The 16611-nt window shown below is 60.0% G+C and overlaps 1 protein-coding gene across 2 annotated transcripts in view; it reads left to right on the top strand.

The window, feature by feature from the left end:
* The window catches only part of SHANK2 (SH3 and multiple ankyrin repeat domains 2), a 253985-nt gene extending 240634 nt beyond the window's left edge, over window positions 1-13351 (top strand). For both annotated transcript variants that reach the window (XM_081154001.1, XM_081154002.1), the window contains one exon: window positions 8166-13351. In XM_081154001.1, coding sequence (XP_081010127.1) covers window positions 8166-8742 — 577 coding nt within the window. In that variant the 3' untranslated portion in view covers window positions 8743-13351. The remainder of the gene's footprint in view (window positions 1-8165) is intronic.
* Window positions 13352-16611: the final 3260 nt, after the last annotated feature.

The raw sequence follows: 16611 nt of genomic DNA, 5'->3' as shown, positions 1-16611 counted from the left end.
AACCCCGTTTCTGGTGGAGGCGCACCATCCCTACTGATACCATGTACTCAGAAGGCCGAAGGAAACCTTACACACCTGCTGGCTCAGCTGGTCCTTCCTCGTGTGTAACAATTAACAGTACAGTTCTCTCGTTGCTACAGTGTGAAAGTACGATTGAGATGCTTTAAGTGTTTCAAGTTTTACAAAAGCTCTCGCGCCGGTGACTAATCTTTATGACACCGGGAGCAGGTGAGAGCTGTGTACATGGTCGTCATGCAGAGCGGAGGTCCGAGAGGCCTCAATGTGTTGCTTGCTGATTCCACAGAACTAACCTGGAGGACTGGCTGCAAAAGACACAAGTTTATTAGGACTTAGGTGGCACCGGGGTGGCCGGCCAGTGGAGTCTCGCCCATGCAGGCTTTCGTAGGACAGGGTTATGCAGAGCACAGAAAGCGAAGCAAAGGGGGCGTGCAGGGTGGACGTGCTCAGGCAGAGGCTGTGTGAGATCGAAACTCCAGCTGTTTACAATCTGGGCTCACATCCGTCAAGTTTCTTTCTGGCCAGTGCTTGACCCCTCGAGGAGCTGGCCGGGCTCCCGAGGTCCCACAGCACACTCACAGATGGCCTTCCGTGTACTCCCACGGGGAGAAGGGGAGCTGAAGTCCAGGAGGGGGCCCATGGTCTCATACCACACACCCACTTTTCAGGAGTGAGCCACTGAGGCCAAGTGGCTTGTCCACGTGCACGGCCAGCAGGAGGCAGAGCCAGGACTCGCAGTTGCCAGCCGTGTTTGAATGTGCAGATGCGGAAGGGATGGCCCAGGGCTGATCCCTGCTCCCCGGGTGCTCCGCAGGGGCCCAGCGCCCATGCGGCAACATCTGGTTTTCCTCCATCCCTGCTCCTTCCACAAACAGATGGCTCCAGGGGCCCATCAAGAGTGTGTCTCCAAGCTGCTGTGAGTCCTCGGCTTCCTGCCCTGTGGTCCCCGGGTGGGAGGGGCCTCAGCAGATGTCACCTGGCAGAGTCCTGTTTGATTTCTGAGAGCAGCGGCAGGACCACCTCTGGTCTGTCCTCTCATTTACAGCCCAGCTCACTCACAGTAAAAACACCGGCTGAGTGCTCACCAGACGCTGGGCGTCGTGGTCCCTGAGCTCCACTGGGTAGGCCCGTCATCCCCGCGAGCAAACAGAAGGTCAGAGGGCGGGAGCCCTTGCCCGAGCGGCTCGGCTGGAAGGCACAGCACCCACCTCCAACCCAGGGAGCTCTTGCTGGAACTGGGGGTCAGCCTGGAGGGGACATATCAGCGAGGGTGGGGCTGCTCTCAGGCCTGCAGGACTCACCCTAAGCGCAGCCGAATGCCCAGACATCTCCTCTTTGGTTACTTGGTGGCTGATCGGGAGCAAGGTTGGTCACCAGGTGGTCACCAGCACTGCTGAGCACCAGGGCTACGTCCCTTCTCTCCAGCTCTTAGCCAATGCTCCGAGTTGGACTAGGAATAGGGTGGCTGGGAGGCCCCAGGACAAGAAGGAAGGTCACTGACTTAGGTGCTCAACTGGGCACTTGATGGGAGACCTCACCAGGCAGCCCCAAGTGGACATGGGCTGCAGGCAGGAGCCTACTGACCACGATACGCTGGGGTGGGGCTATTGGGCAGAGCTCCCGAGGGTGAGGCACAGCTCGCCCTCCCCTGGGCGCTTAGGCCCCACAGGAACACCGCGGGGACAAGCCTCCCGTAGCTGCCTCTTGCCTTGCTGACAGGTTGCCAGGTGGGTATTTACCCACCAGAGAGCACACAAGACCGAATACTCGGCCTGGGGTCACCTGCCCAGCGGCTCCTGCTGCTTTTAAATGCATCAGCATCAAGCGCTGTCAACAGCCACAGGCAAAATGAGGCTTGGAAACCGGATGCAGGGAACCTGTGCTGGGGAGACATGGGCTTTCCCAGGGAAAACTGAAAACTGCCTCTGCTCTTGGAAATGACACACAAGCAATAGAGCCAAGCCCCCATTTCAGTGAAAAGAAGCTTCGCGAGGCGGGAAAGGGGGTGGTCAGAGCTGCTCACAACTGCCCACTAAAGGGGCAGAAGCCACAGCGGAACTGGCCCCTCAGAAAGTTCCTTCCGCCCTCGGGTTCTGTCTTAGCGACGCTCAGAGACTGTTTCCCCGTGTGGCACCGGGTAGGACGGCAGGAGTGAGTGACCAGGTCCTTGCTTACGGGACGTCTGCTTGAACCGGACCCGAAACTCCTGCTGGGACTGGAGCCCCAGGCAGCCTTGGGGAAGGGGCTCCTGTTCCTGGCCTGGCGCTCCCGGGAAGTCATCTCCCCTTTCAGGACCGCGTCAGCCACCGCCAGGTGAAGGAAGCTGGTTTACGGGAGCGCCAGTCTCTGCGGCGAGCCGGCTGGCTCTGCTACTCGGCAAACCCCAGAGCGAACCCCCAGGGCTCCCTGCCCGGCAGAGGACGGCGTGCAGCGCGTGAGAACAGCCACAGGACGCCCTGCGGCTGCCGGGGCTCTTTCCGTGCAGAGCCCTCGGGTGGGTAATCTGCACGCGTGGGACTCTCACAGCCTTGGGGTGTCAGCTCGAGTGGCCTCCCCTTGGAGCACCGGATGTTTTCCTTAAAGTCGCAGAGCTGGGAAGCCGAGTGGACACCTAGGCTCGGGCCTGGCACCAGCGCCCAGCCGTGGCGGGGCTCAGTCGGGAGTTCCTCGGGGGCTGCCTGCGGGGGCCCAGTGCCCGCAGGAGGAAGGGCAGTGCCAGGATGCACAGGGAGGAGGCCTGGGCCCTGGGGGGCTGGGGGCAGTTTTAGTCACTAGTCACTCATTTGACCGTTACTGGTCGCCTCTTACGTGCCAGCACCGTGCTGAGTCCCAGGATTCGTCGCTGAACAGGGAAACCTGCGCCCTCTCTCCTCCCGTGACAGACTGCGTGCTCGAGGGGGGGACAGGAACAATACACGGCAAGGCGAACCCTCAGTGTACCAAGTGCTACAAAGGAACAAGGACAGTTGGGCTGACCACGTGCAGGAAGGAGGAGGGTCCTTAATGACATCTGACCACGCGGGAAGGAAGTGACACTCTTTAAGTGACATCTAAGCAAGTGCAGGAAGGTGACGCTCCTTGTCACACCTGTGCAGACCTGGAACACGAGGGAGCACTGTGCAGAAAACCAGGCACGGAGCGCGGAGCCCGGAGGGCAGGACAGGATTCCGTGCGAGGGAGGGAGGCTGGCAGGGCTGGTCCGGAGGGCTCGCAGCTGCGGGAAGGGTGGGCACAGGCTGAGCGCCGGCAGCCGTCCAGGGGGTCAGCAAAGGCCTGGCACGGAGCTCACTCAGCAGCTGCTCGGCCACACGGCAGTGGGCCGCCTCGGGGTCCAGGCGCAAGACTGGCCAGGAACCCACAGAACACGGCAGCTGCCCGGCCTACACATTCTGACACGAACCAAAGGGGCCACGGCCCAGGACGCCGGCCATCGTTCCTAAAGCAAGATAACCCCGTCCTTCGTCAGCACCTGCGTGGAACGGGAAGGCAGCTTCTCTCTCTGGCGCAAGGAACAGAGAGGTGACTAGAAGCGGTGGGCTCCTCCTCTGCTTCCACCCAGAGGGTGTGGCTCTGCTGGACCCCAGGGGCTCCTATGGGTCACCTCACGTGTTATGGTGAGTCCAGAGGCGACCTGAGACTGGCCTTCACCTCCCAGAGGCACACATGGGCTCGGGGGGGAGAGTCATCCACGGATCCCCAGGTCCCGGAGGCCGCTGGGGGTTCAGGTCGCCTGGAGGTCCGAGCACAGGCCGGTTCTCAGAAGAGCTGCTCTGGCCTCTCGAGGCCCCTCACCTGGCCGGTGCCTCCAGGTGCTCAGCTGTCTCACAGTATAATCCCAAGAGCCTCTCCATTTTAAAACAAGCCAACTTGGGTTGTTTAAAAAATGGGCTCTGCCCAGCTGGTCCCAGAGCAGACTTCAAACCGGCCCAGTAATAGAAGCTGCTTAACCGCGTCTTCCGAACCTCAGGCATCACTGATTCATCGCTTCATGGCTGGTTGAAATGTCCAGGTGACGGCCGTGGAGATGACCAGCTGTAGATAATCCGGCGAACACCGGGTCTGGGGCCCGTGGGAGCGGCCTCCGCTGCGTCCTTGTGGACTGGCGTTCGGGAGGCCCCCCGCCGGCCGCGGCGTTTCCCTCTTGCTGGCAGGCGGCCGACGTCCTGCCTACCTCTCACCTTCTCCGTCACCGTCTGGGTGTCAAAGCCACTCGGCTAGTGCATGGGGTGAGCCCCCTCCCTGGAAGCAGGCGCCTTCTTGCTCTGCTTGGATGTGAATGTCCCAGCAAGGGTCCCACACCCGTGGCACCCCCAGTTCTGGCTCCCAGTCAGGGCACAACCCCCTGATCAGGGAAATGAGCTCAACAGTCTCCACCCACTGTTCACTCAGTTCCTTACTGCAGGGGGCCGAGCCCCGGGGACTGTGGACAGGCCTCGCCCCTCAGGGAACTCGGCCGTGGGCAGAGGCCTGCGTCAGTATAGGGAACACTGATTCACCCACGTGGAGCTCCAGGCGTGGACTCAGGTGCCTACACGCAGGCCCTGGCCGCCCTGCAGACGGTTAGTGCCCCACCCGTCAGAAGCTGTGCAGTGTGGGGACACGTGCCCCTCCACGTGTAGGGGGACTGCAGCGTGGGCTGGGTGCCGAGGGAGCCTGTGCGGAGGCGCACATGAGGGGCGGTGAGGGGCGCTGGGCAGGCTCGCGGGGTAACCCAGCGGCCCGGCCCACACCCTACGGCTCACAGCCAAGCTGGACCTGTAAACCCTGTGAACAGGCCGCTGGAGCCGTCACCCCCGCCCGTTACCACGCACTGACAGGCGGCGCATCCTGAGTGTCCATTAGCTCGGTTTCTGCTTTAATTCCCGTGTCTCCACACGGACTTGATTTAAAAGGCAGGATGGAGGGTGAAGGCCCGAGAGCGGTGCGTGCCTGAGCCCGGCGTCTGCTCTAAATCAGGGCTGCGGGTTCCCGTGTGCTCCACCCAGGAACCGGGGTTGCCCAGCAACATGAGGATCCCGGCAACCAGAGGACCCCATGGGGAACAGCAGCACGAGGAACCCCGTAAATCGAGTGGCTGAGGGGGTGCGTGGGCCTGGGGCAGCCTCCCTGGGCTCTGCAGACCGTAGGGATCCTGTGCCCCGGCGACACTGCAAGGGCTGGGCAGGCCGGGCACGTGGCCAGGCCAGTGGCCCCAGCACTGGGCGCGGGGTCTCGTCTCGGGCGTAGACGTGAAAGGAGCCATGGGACCCTCCCGGAGAGGCTGGCTTGCCCTCAGCAGTGCAGCCCTGAGGGTGTTGGCTGGGTCTCCGGCGTTGGGCAGGGACTCGCTCCAGGGCTGCTCTTTTATCCGTAGGGCTTCCCAGCGTGACTATTGTGCATCCACATGACCCCCACCGAGAGGGCAGGGCTGTCGCCTTCCCACTCTGCGTAGGAAGCCAGGCCAGGCTGGCCTCCCGCCTGCGCAGCGGCCTGGACGCCCCGTCCGCCTCCCTCCTGGCTGGAGACGGAGGGGCCCCGACGGCTTCTCGCCAGTGTCTGTGCCGCTGCTTCCATCTCATCCATCGAAACACCTTTTTATTTCATTTTAATTGATTTTGCAGTGTTGTCTCAAGCATTCCGTTTTGTCATTTTCATTTGCTCCCATGATGGGTGTTGGCAGAAGAGGGTCGTGCTGAACGGAAGTAAGTGCCCTGCAGACCTCCCGTGCCCCTGGTGTGTGCTGTCCCTCCTCCCGGCCTCCACGTGTTTGGGGAGCCTTTTCTGCTCTGACAACAAACACGGCGCCCCTGGAACCTTCCTTTAAGAAATGCCCCCCCGGGGACAGCTGGGGTGTTCCAACAGGGGGGTGGCGCTGACGCCCGTCCTGGGGCTGAGACACCCAGGGTAAGTGCCACCCGGGTTTCAGCAGTCGCTGTCCCTCTGGGGTCATGTGCAGGGTCCCCAGGAGTCACACACAGTCACCGTGAGAGCACACGGAGTATCACACTTGAGCAGATGTTCTCGTAGGACGTCACCCACTCTACACGAACACCTGTCTTCCCCAGAGGTCCCTGGCCCCCGTTAGCAACTCAGGTCTCCTCGGGACACTGTGGCTTTGCACTGGCTCCTGACTTTATCTCAGCTGGCCGAGCTCACCTGTGTCAGGGTGGAACCACGAGCCTCTCCCATAGGGTGTCCCAGAGCTGAGGGGACAGGGCGGGGCCATCAAGAAGGCTGCCCTGCAGCACTGCCCCCGGCTGAGCTTTTGTCCAGGCTGGAACTGGACGGTCTTAAGCACAGAACGGGCAGGCTTCTCAATCACGCTGTGTCCACGGCCCGCCGCTCCCAGGAACCGGGATCCCGATACTGGAGGAGCGGCCCTCTCCCTCCTGCAGAAGCCCTGGAGCCCAGCAGGGCCTGTTTCTTGGTTCTGAGTAGCCACCCGGGCAGTAGTGGGGCTGTCACCCTTGGGGTCTCACCGGGGCTGCCTTCACCCGCAGGTGTAACCACTACTCCAGGACAGGCAAGAGCGAACGCCACGCCTGGGCTCTGCACGGGGTCTCGCATTTGAAACCATCTTGCCCTGGCCCCTGGCCCTCCAGAACACTGCCGATGCACCTTGTGTGGGCGGTGGGCATCCCTGCCAGGGTAGCACCTGTCCTGGGAGGCCTCTCCTATGACGGGACCAAAGCTTGTCCTCCTGGCACAGTCCGGCTCCAGGTCGGCTGCCTCCTCACATGGGATGTTCATACTCGATGACAATGACCGTCAGGTGGGGAACTGTCACAGGCTCAGAGGCTCCTGGGGCACAGGTGGGTGATTTCTCACGCACACATATATATATATGGCACAGGAAACTCTCAGCAGCAGACGGGCTGGGGAGCAGGCAGATGGCCCGTGTCCAGCTTGCTCCCGTCAGTCCCTACAGCCCTCCTCTCGCCCTTGACCCTGTCCCTCAGACGCTGTGGCCACATTCTCGCTGCCAGTCATGGTGTTGGCACCTGTGCAGCTCGCCCTGCCTCCAGAACACAGCACCCCCATCCCGCCATTTAAGAGGGAGAGAAACATCGCCACGTGGGGACACGAGATGCTAAGATCGTGCCTGCGCGGCCCTGTGGCGGAGCCAGGACTCAAACATGCGCCTCCAGGCCGGCTCCTGGGGAGGGGACCATGGCAGGGCGGCTCCTTCCAGAAGGGGCGGGTGGCCTGTCCACACTCATGTGAATGAGCCCCAAAGGCAAGAGGCACGGCCCTGCTCTCACCACCCCAGTGGCTGGGTTTCCTCACGGTGCAGGGACGACAGGCCTCAGTCTGGGGACAGCAGAGACGAGCACGACCCGCTTCCCTCCTCCACATGGCTGTGAAGCCTGCATGGGCCTGTGGGTGCCGTGTATGAAAGGCTGTCCGTGTGGTGAGTGTGCAGGCCAGACGCTCCCCTGGCACTGAGAGGCGACTGCCCTTGGGAGCCACCCAGCCATCTCCGTAAGCCCCATGAGGGCTGAACTGAAGAGCCGAGTCTGTCCCACCCCAGCCCCCGAGCAGGGACACGGCTCCTTTCAGATGCCTGGTGAGGAGCCTGCGTCCTACCAGCGGGCCCCTCAGAGGCTCCGGGCGCGGCTGGTCCACACAGCACCTGCCTCCTTCTGCGGCAAGGCAGCTGGCGCCGGGCTCCACCTGAACTTGCCCAACTTTCCTTGTTCAAACTCTGAGTGCCCCCAAGTACCCGTGGGGCTCCCAGGTGCCGGGCAGGGCCAGCCTGCAGGTGCCTGCCCTGCAGAGAGAGGGAGCTCTGCTCTTCCTTCCGTTTGCTGAGATGAGGGCCCAAGGTGCCGTTTCCTCCTACAGTATCCAGGTCACCAGACAGTCCCAGCAGGGGGCAGGGCTCCTCTTGGCCCGCATGCTCACCCAGCGCAGGACATCCATCCAGCTCCCCAGCCTGGGGTCCAGGGGGGCAGCTGCCTGTGTGCGTTGGTGTGTCCCCTGACTCCACCTCGCCTTCTGTCCCCCGCCCCATCCCGGCATGGCAAATCCCGGGGAGAGGCTGCCAATGCGGCTCCCGCTAGACACTCTAGTGTGACCTGGGTGTCTGCCACCCTCCTGGGCCCCCTGAGTCCTGCTGGCCAACTCTGTGGCCTGGCTCATGACGTTCTCTCTCGTTGCCATTTCAGAAGCCCAGAGGTCATGAGCACCGTCTCAGGAACACGGAGCACGACAGTCACCTTCACGGTCCGCCCTGGGACCTCGCAACCCATCACCCTGCAGAGCCGGCCCCCAGACTATGACAGCAGGACCTCAGGAACAAGACGCGCCCCCAGCCCTGTGGTCTCGCCAACAGAGATGAGCAAGGAGATCCTGCCCTCCCCGCTCTCGCTCTCAGCCGCTGCCGTGTCCCCTTCTCCTACCCTCTCCGAGGTCTTCAGCCTCCCGAGCCAGCCCCCGTCTGGGGACCTGTTCGGCCTGACGCCCACGGGGCGCAGCAGATCGCCGTCACCCTCGGTCCTTCAACAGCCCATCTCAAGCAAGCCTTTCACAACCAAGCCCGTCCACCTGTGGACTAAGCCCGATGTGGCGGACTGGCTGGAGAGCCTGAACCTAGGCGAGCACAAAGAGACCTTCATGGACAACGAGATCGATGGCAGCCACTTGCCAAACCTCCAGAAGGAAGATCTGATCGACCTCGGGGTGACTCGAGTCGGGCACAGGATGAACATAGAAAGGGCTCTGAAACAGCTGCTGGACAGATAAGGGCGGCTGCTCCTGACTTAGACTCCTTGTTATAAGTAGAGATGGGCCTATGCTGACAGTCTGGACGGCCACGCAAGTCTGTGAACACCAACCCACTCCGCGGGCTTGCCTCCTGGTACCCAAAGAAATGCTGGGCGTGTCTGTGACGCGGCCGGGCACAGGCCTTGCAGCCCCCTGGCTCTCTCTGTGGGTTTCTTGGGCTGTTTCTGTCCAACAGGGGACACGGGGAGGGGTTTTTTCTAACTTGGAAGGAGATTCACAGCTTGCAGGTGACCTCACTCTGCCAGGTCGGCTCTGCACAGGGCCTGGGACTGCAGGCAGACGCCAGTGTGCTCCAGATACCTCCTGAGACCTCCCAGCTCTGCTCTCCCGGCAGCACACGGCCCGTCTTCGGTCGGTGGCACTCAGTGCTCACTCGCTCCTTTCTTTCCTGCACTTTGCTGCGGTGAGATGGTCCAGATGTGTCTGTCCAGTGCCCTGCTTGGGCCTGAAAGGTAGAAACTTTTCTTGTAGCTCCTTCCCCGCCCCCTGTGACACGCGGCCACGGTTCCCTGGCCCCAAGGGTCTTGCCAGTGGCGGGAGTTTGAACAGGATCGTGCTCAGCTTTGCTTTCTTTATTTCTGCAAATCTATTAGCATAATTCCAAAGTGGCCACACAGATGTCACCTGGAGTTAGTCAAAGCACAAAGTCACGATTCTGAGGAGGAAGGGAGACCAAGCCATGGGAACCAGTGGTGCGCAGCCGCCTGGGTCCCACACCTCCATGGGGTGAGAGCAGCTATCCAGCAGGAGTGCTGTCCCCAGGCTGGGAGAAGGGGTTCTCTGCCTTTCAGATTTATTTTTCATTGAAAGTGTGTCGAGTTCTGCCAGGAGCAGAGCCGGTGAGCATCACTCTGATGGGAAGAACGGGTACAGGTGCATGTTGGCTGTGTGCTGGGAGCCGGGCTCCTTGCAGGGCTGGGCAGGGCATGGCCACCTCAGTGCAGAGCCCAGCCATGGGTGAGCCAGTGTCTGCTTAGATGGCCCCTTTGCTCTTGGAGGCCAGGGAGGACGGTACTTCAGGCTTTCCCCGCTTTCCCTCTGTCCAGGAACCCCACCAGCTTGTCTTAATAGTACCACAGGTTTTTATAAGAACTCCGAGGGTAGGGCAGGGCCCAGGGTGAGAGCAGAAGGTGGGCTGCAAGGTAAGGGTGCAGAGCAGATAAACGGAGGGAGAGCAGGGAGGTCCCTGGGCTGCCAGCCTCCCCCTGCCAGGCTTTGAGCCCCCTTCTCTCTCCTGGAGCTCCTCCCCCGTGACAATACCTCTGACTGCCCAGGAGGTCACCGGGCAGGCTTCCGGCTCGCTCTCCCACTTTTGGGAGAAACTCGAAGGTTTTGGGCTTTTCTTATGATTTCAGAACTAGCCTGGCCCATCTCTAATTATAAACACGCTTTTGTTTCCTTTTTCCTTCACACTCACAATCAAGTGTCTCATTAGGTCTGGAACAGCTCTAGGACGAACACGTAACATTTAGCGATTTAAAATCTTTCTCTACTGCAAGTTTAATAGTTGTACAGATAGTTTATAAGCACAATATTTTAGGAAAACAGAAGTGGCTGGTCTCCCGGGCAGCCTTCGTGCTCAAAAGCTAAAGAGAATCAACTTTTGTGACTTGATGACACTATTTCTTTGTGGTAATCATCAGAGGACGGCCTTGTAATCAACCTGATTTGGATGCATCTGAACCAGCTGAGCTGTTATATTTCCTACCTTTGCTAGAACTTCATCATCGAAGGACAGTTAATCTCTTCAAACATGGTTACAATTCACAATGCAGCAGTTTCTCAGAACACGCACACGCGCGCACACGTGCACACATGCGCACACAACACACACTTTTCCAGCCACAAGCCCTGAATCAGAAACTGGGTTAGGGACCCTTCTCTGCTCCAAACCTCCTGCAGGTCCACCTCTGACCCAACCCAACCTGAAATCAGTGGAACATTAAGGCCCTTCAGTTCCATGTATTTCCTGTTTTCCATCTAGAGAAATGTCAACAAAAGGCACACAAGGCAGCCTGCCGAGGTTGCGCAGATCAGAAGCGTAGAGATGGTGGTCTGGCCGTCCTGTCTTCCATTTGGTGACACGGTCCTGCCAGCTCACGCTTTCCTTTCCTTTGCCATTTGCAACCACCTGTGCTTGGTGCCATGGGAAACGCTGACAGGGTGGGAGGGGAGGGAACCGCCGGTAGACTGAGATGGATCCCTACCCTGTGGCTGTAGGTTCACTGAACTCAGGAGGCCAGGCAGCAAGGGTGGGCCACACTCCCCCTCTTAACGACACATCGCGCCACGTGCGGCTCACCAGAAGCAAGACTGAGAGTAAAGAGCCTAGGGAACCACTTATTTTCACACTGTCCCACTACAGCCAAGTCACAGGGCCCGTCAGCACCTGCACTGACCGAGAGGCCCTATTGCCAAAATGCCCCCACTTGGTGATTCTGCTCCCAAAAGCAATAGCCCCTCGTTCCCCACTGTCCCCCTGCGGGACCACCAGGACCAGGCCCTACTCCTCACCCTCCCTCACGGTGGAACAATGTCAAACTGCTCACAGGACCATGTGAATACTATCCAGGTTTTAAGATCAACTTTTGTTATATACTGTAATTTAAATAAATTGCATTTACACACCTAGTTTCTGTAATGTTGTGTACACAAACCAAAACCTCTCGAGATGTAAATTGGACCCTCCTCCAGGGTGTCTGCACACTTTCAGTTTATACACATACTATAAAAATGACTCGTGTGACTGCTGATTTGCCGAATTCTACATATCAAAGAGTAAATTATTTGTGGTACTTTAGTTAATAAAATGGTGATTTTTCTGAGTTATGAGCATCGCCCAGGTGACCTGGCGATGGCTTTTTTTGTGTGGGCCACAAATACCAATTTTTTTCCCATTGACCAATTTTTTTTTGTTTTTTAGAAACGAATCTGTTTCACACTACAGTTTGTATAATGTGTTCGCATTCTCTATGTTACTGTTACTTTTGTGCTTTTTTTTTAGACTTTATTAAAAACAAAACAAAACAAAAAAAACAAGCTCCTGTCATTTGCACTCTCTCCCAACCCTTAAATCTCTTGTATGGCAACCAAATTACTGTAAAAAATAAACATACTATTGCACTAAGGTCGTGGTCCTGATTGCAAACAGCGGGGACTGGCTCAAACACCGGCTGCCAAGCTCGCAACCTAATGCAGGTTATTCGGACACTGTAGCCACCTGACCTCTGAAACTGACCAGAGCGACTCTCCTCTCAGTGGGCTAGTCACCTGGGTTCCACTCCCTCACAGGGTCCTCGGCACGCAGACGGAAACATGTGTTTCAGAACCGTGTAGGTGTCGACGTAGACTCCTGTGGGCACTGCCGTCACAGGGCTGCGGAGCCTTCCTTCTGTGCTGGACGGAAGCAGGGGTGTCAGGGGTGAGCCAGGTTTGCATCTCCTGGAGTAGAGGTGCCCCACACCCACAGCCTGCCTGCCTTGCTGTCAGAGGCCTGCAGAACAGGCAGCCACTCCGGCTGCCATAGAGCCGGCGACGTTTTGGTTAGCAAGCACGCACGAAGGCTTGGGGCAAAGAACTGAGCCGGGAAGACATGGGCTGCCCCTTCCGCTGCCAGGGAGAGTATTTCATAAACAGTGAACCTCTTCTTCGGTCTCATCAGTGAAAACCTGTCTTGGGTCCTGAAACTTTCTTCTATTTCGGCACATTCTCCAGTTTCTGTGTTCATGAAAAGTCCCATTCCATGTACCTGTCGGGGTCACCCTCCCATAGTCCTCCTGCCTCGGTGGTTTTCCCCAGAGCTTCACCACCACCCCCAACTTCAAAACGGTTTCCCTCCAGACCTCACCTAGATAAATGTACCTGTTTGTCTTATTAAGAAAAACATTATTGGAAGACTTTCTTGTACTTGGAGGCATTTTAATCACCAGTGAACTGGAATGTCTTTCCGTATTTGTAGAAATCCACGTACACACACGCGTGGGTGACAGTTCCAAGTGGCTGGGTGACCACAGCAGCTGCATGAACACAGGACTGCCCATGCTTGGCCGGGAACCAGGTAGTTTGCAAACTTGTTTCTGGGACTCCAGCAAATCTGATCACTTCCATTTCCAATCCAGGCTGTACTGGCGGTTCTGTTCCTTTACCATTCCTGTAACATGTTTCCACACGCCGCGTCTCTGCCGTTTTATGTTTAAAATCACAGCAGTCACTGTTCGCTGCTTCTACTCGGGAAACTGTGTCGCTGGCAACTCTGAAACTTTCATACGAGCCTTCAAATAAACACAGAAACAAAAAAAACAAAAACGGAAAAAAAGTGTGTGCCTTGGGTGTTTTGAACCTGACCTGCATAAAACCATATTGTATCCAATGCTGTATATTTCATGGAAGGGTAAATATATCTGCAATGTACTGATGTAGCAGATACGATAGTCATGTGCCTTCTTTTCTGGACTGAGAAGCCCACTGCGATGCACAGCGTGAGGCCGAAAGCGACGTGAGAAATTAAATGTCGAGAGGACCTAGCCTTTCTCATCCTAAGACTGTGGGCCACACAGTCACTTAAGTTAAAAAATAAAAAGAACATTGAAATAAGACTGTGTTATCAATTAATTTCCCATTAAGAGTGCTCTCTACTATATCATCTTCAGTATTTTGATTTAGTTAAAATACAGATCCTGTTTGGGAATTTCCACGGAAAAGAGAAAGGTCAGCCTGGCAGGAGTCGGGGCTTTCAGGCCCACGTCCCCACCGCTGTGTTGCCCCCCAGTGGTCCTTGCTGGCAATGCTGACTGAGCTGGCAGTATTGATCATTTCCACATTTTGTTAAAAACAAACAAAATGTTTGCTTTGAGTGATTGAGGCCACTCATCCCAGAAGAACTATTTCCAGTTTCCATAAGTTAAAGGAGTGGCGACACAGAGTCTGTTTTTCCTGTAAGAAAAAACAAGTTAAGAAGTCCCATCAGTCCAATTCTCATCTGGGGTCGGGGAAGCCAGGGCCCGGGAATCCCAGGTTGTCTGTCTCCAGGCCATCACGCTCCATTTACTGAGCACTGGGTGGTGAGCTTCCCGAGCAGCCCTTGGCATCTCAGATGCATCCGGAGTGTAGCGAGCGTGTCAAGACAGCAGCTCTGCCCATGGGACTAGGATGGTCACAGCAACAGTGAATCTAGGGCAACTCAGCAGGTCTGCAGGCCCCCTCCCCCCCATCCTCCTAGGACACCTCAGCAAGCAGGCGGTGGCATTTCCAGAGGCAGGGCAGATGCCATGTGCTGCTTACCCACGTGTCTTTGGGCTCTTCTGCCAAACGGTGTGAAGGGAGCGAGGACCCGACTTTGCTCATACTGCTTGGCAGTGCTGCTGGTCCAGTCTGCCGGGCTATGGACCCCTGCGTTTCCGCCAGTCATCTGAGATCAGGGTCTGGGAAGCCGGGGCTCAGGGGTCCCAGGTTGTCACAGAGCAAAGACTTGATATTTGCAACATGCCCCACGGCTCAGAGACGGGACGGGTGGCACCTGCTTAAGGACCACAGAGGCGATGATGCCCTTTACTGGTGAGGCTCAGAGGAACCAGATGCCGGCTCCTGTGACCTGCAGGTGGCTTGAACCCATGGCCCTACAGGCAGAGTCCTCCGCGAGGGGCCAGAGCGGCCTCCCGGGACACTCCCTCCCGCGCACCTGGCCACCCTGAGCCTCCCAACTCGGTTCTCGGTGGCCTCGGGAGCCAGGGCCCGGCCCTGCTGCAGCCGCAGCCTGACCTCGATGCCTGGCGCTTTCTCCCACAGCCTCCAGCCCCCTGCAGTCAACCGGGACCCCCTGGGTACAGAGGCCAGCGCGCGGCCCAGCCGGCTCCGAGGCGCTCGGCTCGGCCCAGGGCCCGTGGCAGAGCAGCTCCCTCCGGGTCGGGGCCGTGCTCTGGACAAGCTGAAAACAAAGCTCCGACTCCAAGCAGGAGCGTCTCCCGGGCGCACGAAGCTCCCCACAGACAGGCCTGGGAACCCGCGGGGGGGACGGGGGACCACGCGGCCGAAGCCGCAGCGCCCAGGCTCGCGGGAGAGCCCGGCCCCAGCCGCCGGGCACACGGGGACCAGCTTTGACCCAGTAGAGCGCGGGGTTCGCGGGGTTCGCGGGGGGGGGGGGGGGCGCACAGGCCTCGCCGCGGGCACTCGCCCCGCACCCACCGCCCGCGCTGCCCCTCTGCGCCCGCGCTCCAGCCCGGCTCCCCCGCACCCGGACCGGCACCGGCACCGTCGCCCCGCATCCCCCCTTCTCCGTGGCGCTTACGGGCACCTCGCCCTGGCTGGTTACCTTGCTCACGGGTTATCCCCACCCCCCGGGGTGCGCCTCCCAGGGCTGGGGCTGGGGCTGGGGCTGGGGCTGGGGCTGGGGCTCGGGGCACGTACCTCAGTCCCCGGTTTCTGGAACCAGGCGCCCTCGGGTGCACGGCGCCCTCGCCCGCTCTGTGGGCCCCCGGGGAGCACCAGGGCCGCTGCCGGGGCCCTGAGGGGTCAGAGGTCCGAAAACGGGGCGCGAAGTGCACAGGGTCCAGCTGGGCGTCCGCGGCGCCCACCCTGCCCACCGACGGCCCAGCAGCGCTGGACGGGCTCCCGCGGGGACCCAGCGCCCGCCTCGCAGCACCCCAGCTCCCCGCCTCGCCCGCGCCGCCCGGCCGCCACTCAGGGTCACGTGCACCCAATGGGCCAATCAAGACCGGCAAAGCCCGCTGGTCACGCGTCCCAAATGGGCCAATCAAGGCTGGCAAAGCCCGCTGGTCACGCGTCCCAAATGGGCCAATCAAGGCGGGCAAAGCCCGCTGGTCACGTGCCCTGTGTGGGCCAATCATGGCTGGTAAAGGAATGCCAGTCCCTGATTGGCCCAGCTGACATGGCTTTTGACCAATCGCCCAGGGCCAGGAGGCGAGCCGTGAACCAGCCCACCTGGGGCGTGGCTCCCCCGGGCGTGTCGCGGGTCGCGCAGGGGCCGGCGGACGCTGGCGCTTCCCTAGTGCTCTCGCTGCGGGCACTGGGCAGGACCCGCCCGCTTTCCCTTCGGGTGCCCGCGGAAGGTGACTGTCCCCACGGGGCTGTGGGTCTCGGGGCCTCACTGCACATTAGGGGGGCCCCGAGCAAGGTACCCGAGGCCCTGCCCCCGGCGTGTTTAGCATCTGGGGCTTCGCGGGGGGCACCTCCCCCTTTTCTTTTAATTTTCTTTCTTTTAACATTTGTATTGATTTCAGAGAACGGGAGGGAAACATCGACGACGAGTCCTTGGTCGGCTGCCTCCTGCGCGCCCCAGCCCGGGCCTGTGCCCTGACCGGAGGGAACCTGACCTCCTGGGTCACGGGGCGACGCTCACCCGCTGAGCCACGCCCGGGGGGGCGACGCCCACTTCTGAAGGACGGTCTTCTCTGCCGCCCTCTGTGCCCCCCAGGGCGCTGCCGCCCGCCTCGGGCTCCCTCCTGTCCCCTTCTGCCCCGAGCCCTCGCCACGCAGCTGCTGCGCACGCTCCACAGAGCCGGGGGCTGACACCCTGGGTGGGGCGACAGCGCCCCCCACATCAGGGGGGGGCACGAAGGGCGGCAGCAGCGCCCCCCACGGGGCTCAGGGAGGGGGGCACGAAGGGCGGCGGCAGCGCCCCCCACGGGGCTCAGGGAGGGGGGCACGAAGGGCGGCGGCAGCGCCCCCCACGGGGCTCAGGGAGGGGGGCACGAAGGGCGGCGGCAGCGCCCCCCACGGGGCTCAGGGAGGGGGGCACGAAGGGCCGCGGCAGCGCCCCCCACGGGGCTCAGGGACGGGGGCAAGAAGGGCCGCGGCAGCGCCCAGGACAGC

Source organism: Miniopterus schreibersii (assembly GCF_964146895.1).
Source record: "Miniopterus schreibersii genome assembly, chromosome: 12".
NCBI classification, from domain to species: Eukaryota; Metazoa; Chordata; class Mammalia; order Chiroptera; family Miniopteridae; genus Miniopterus; species Miniopterus schreibersii.
Note: the sequence above shows the minus strand (reverse complement) of the source record. Positions and strands in the feature narration are given on the sequence as shown.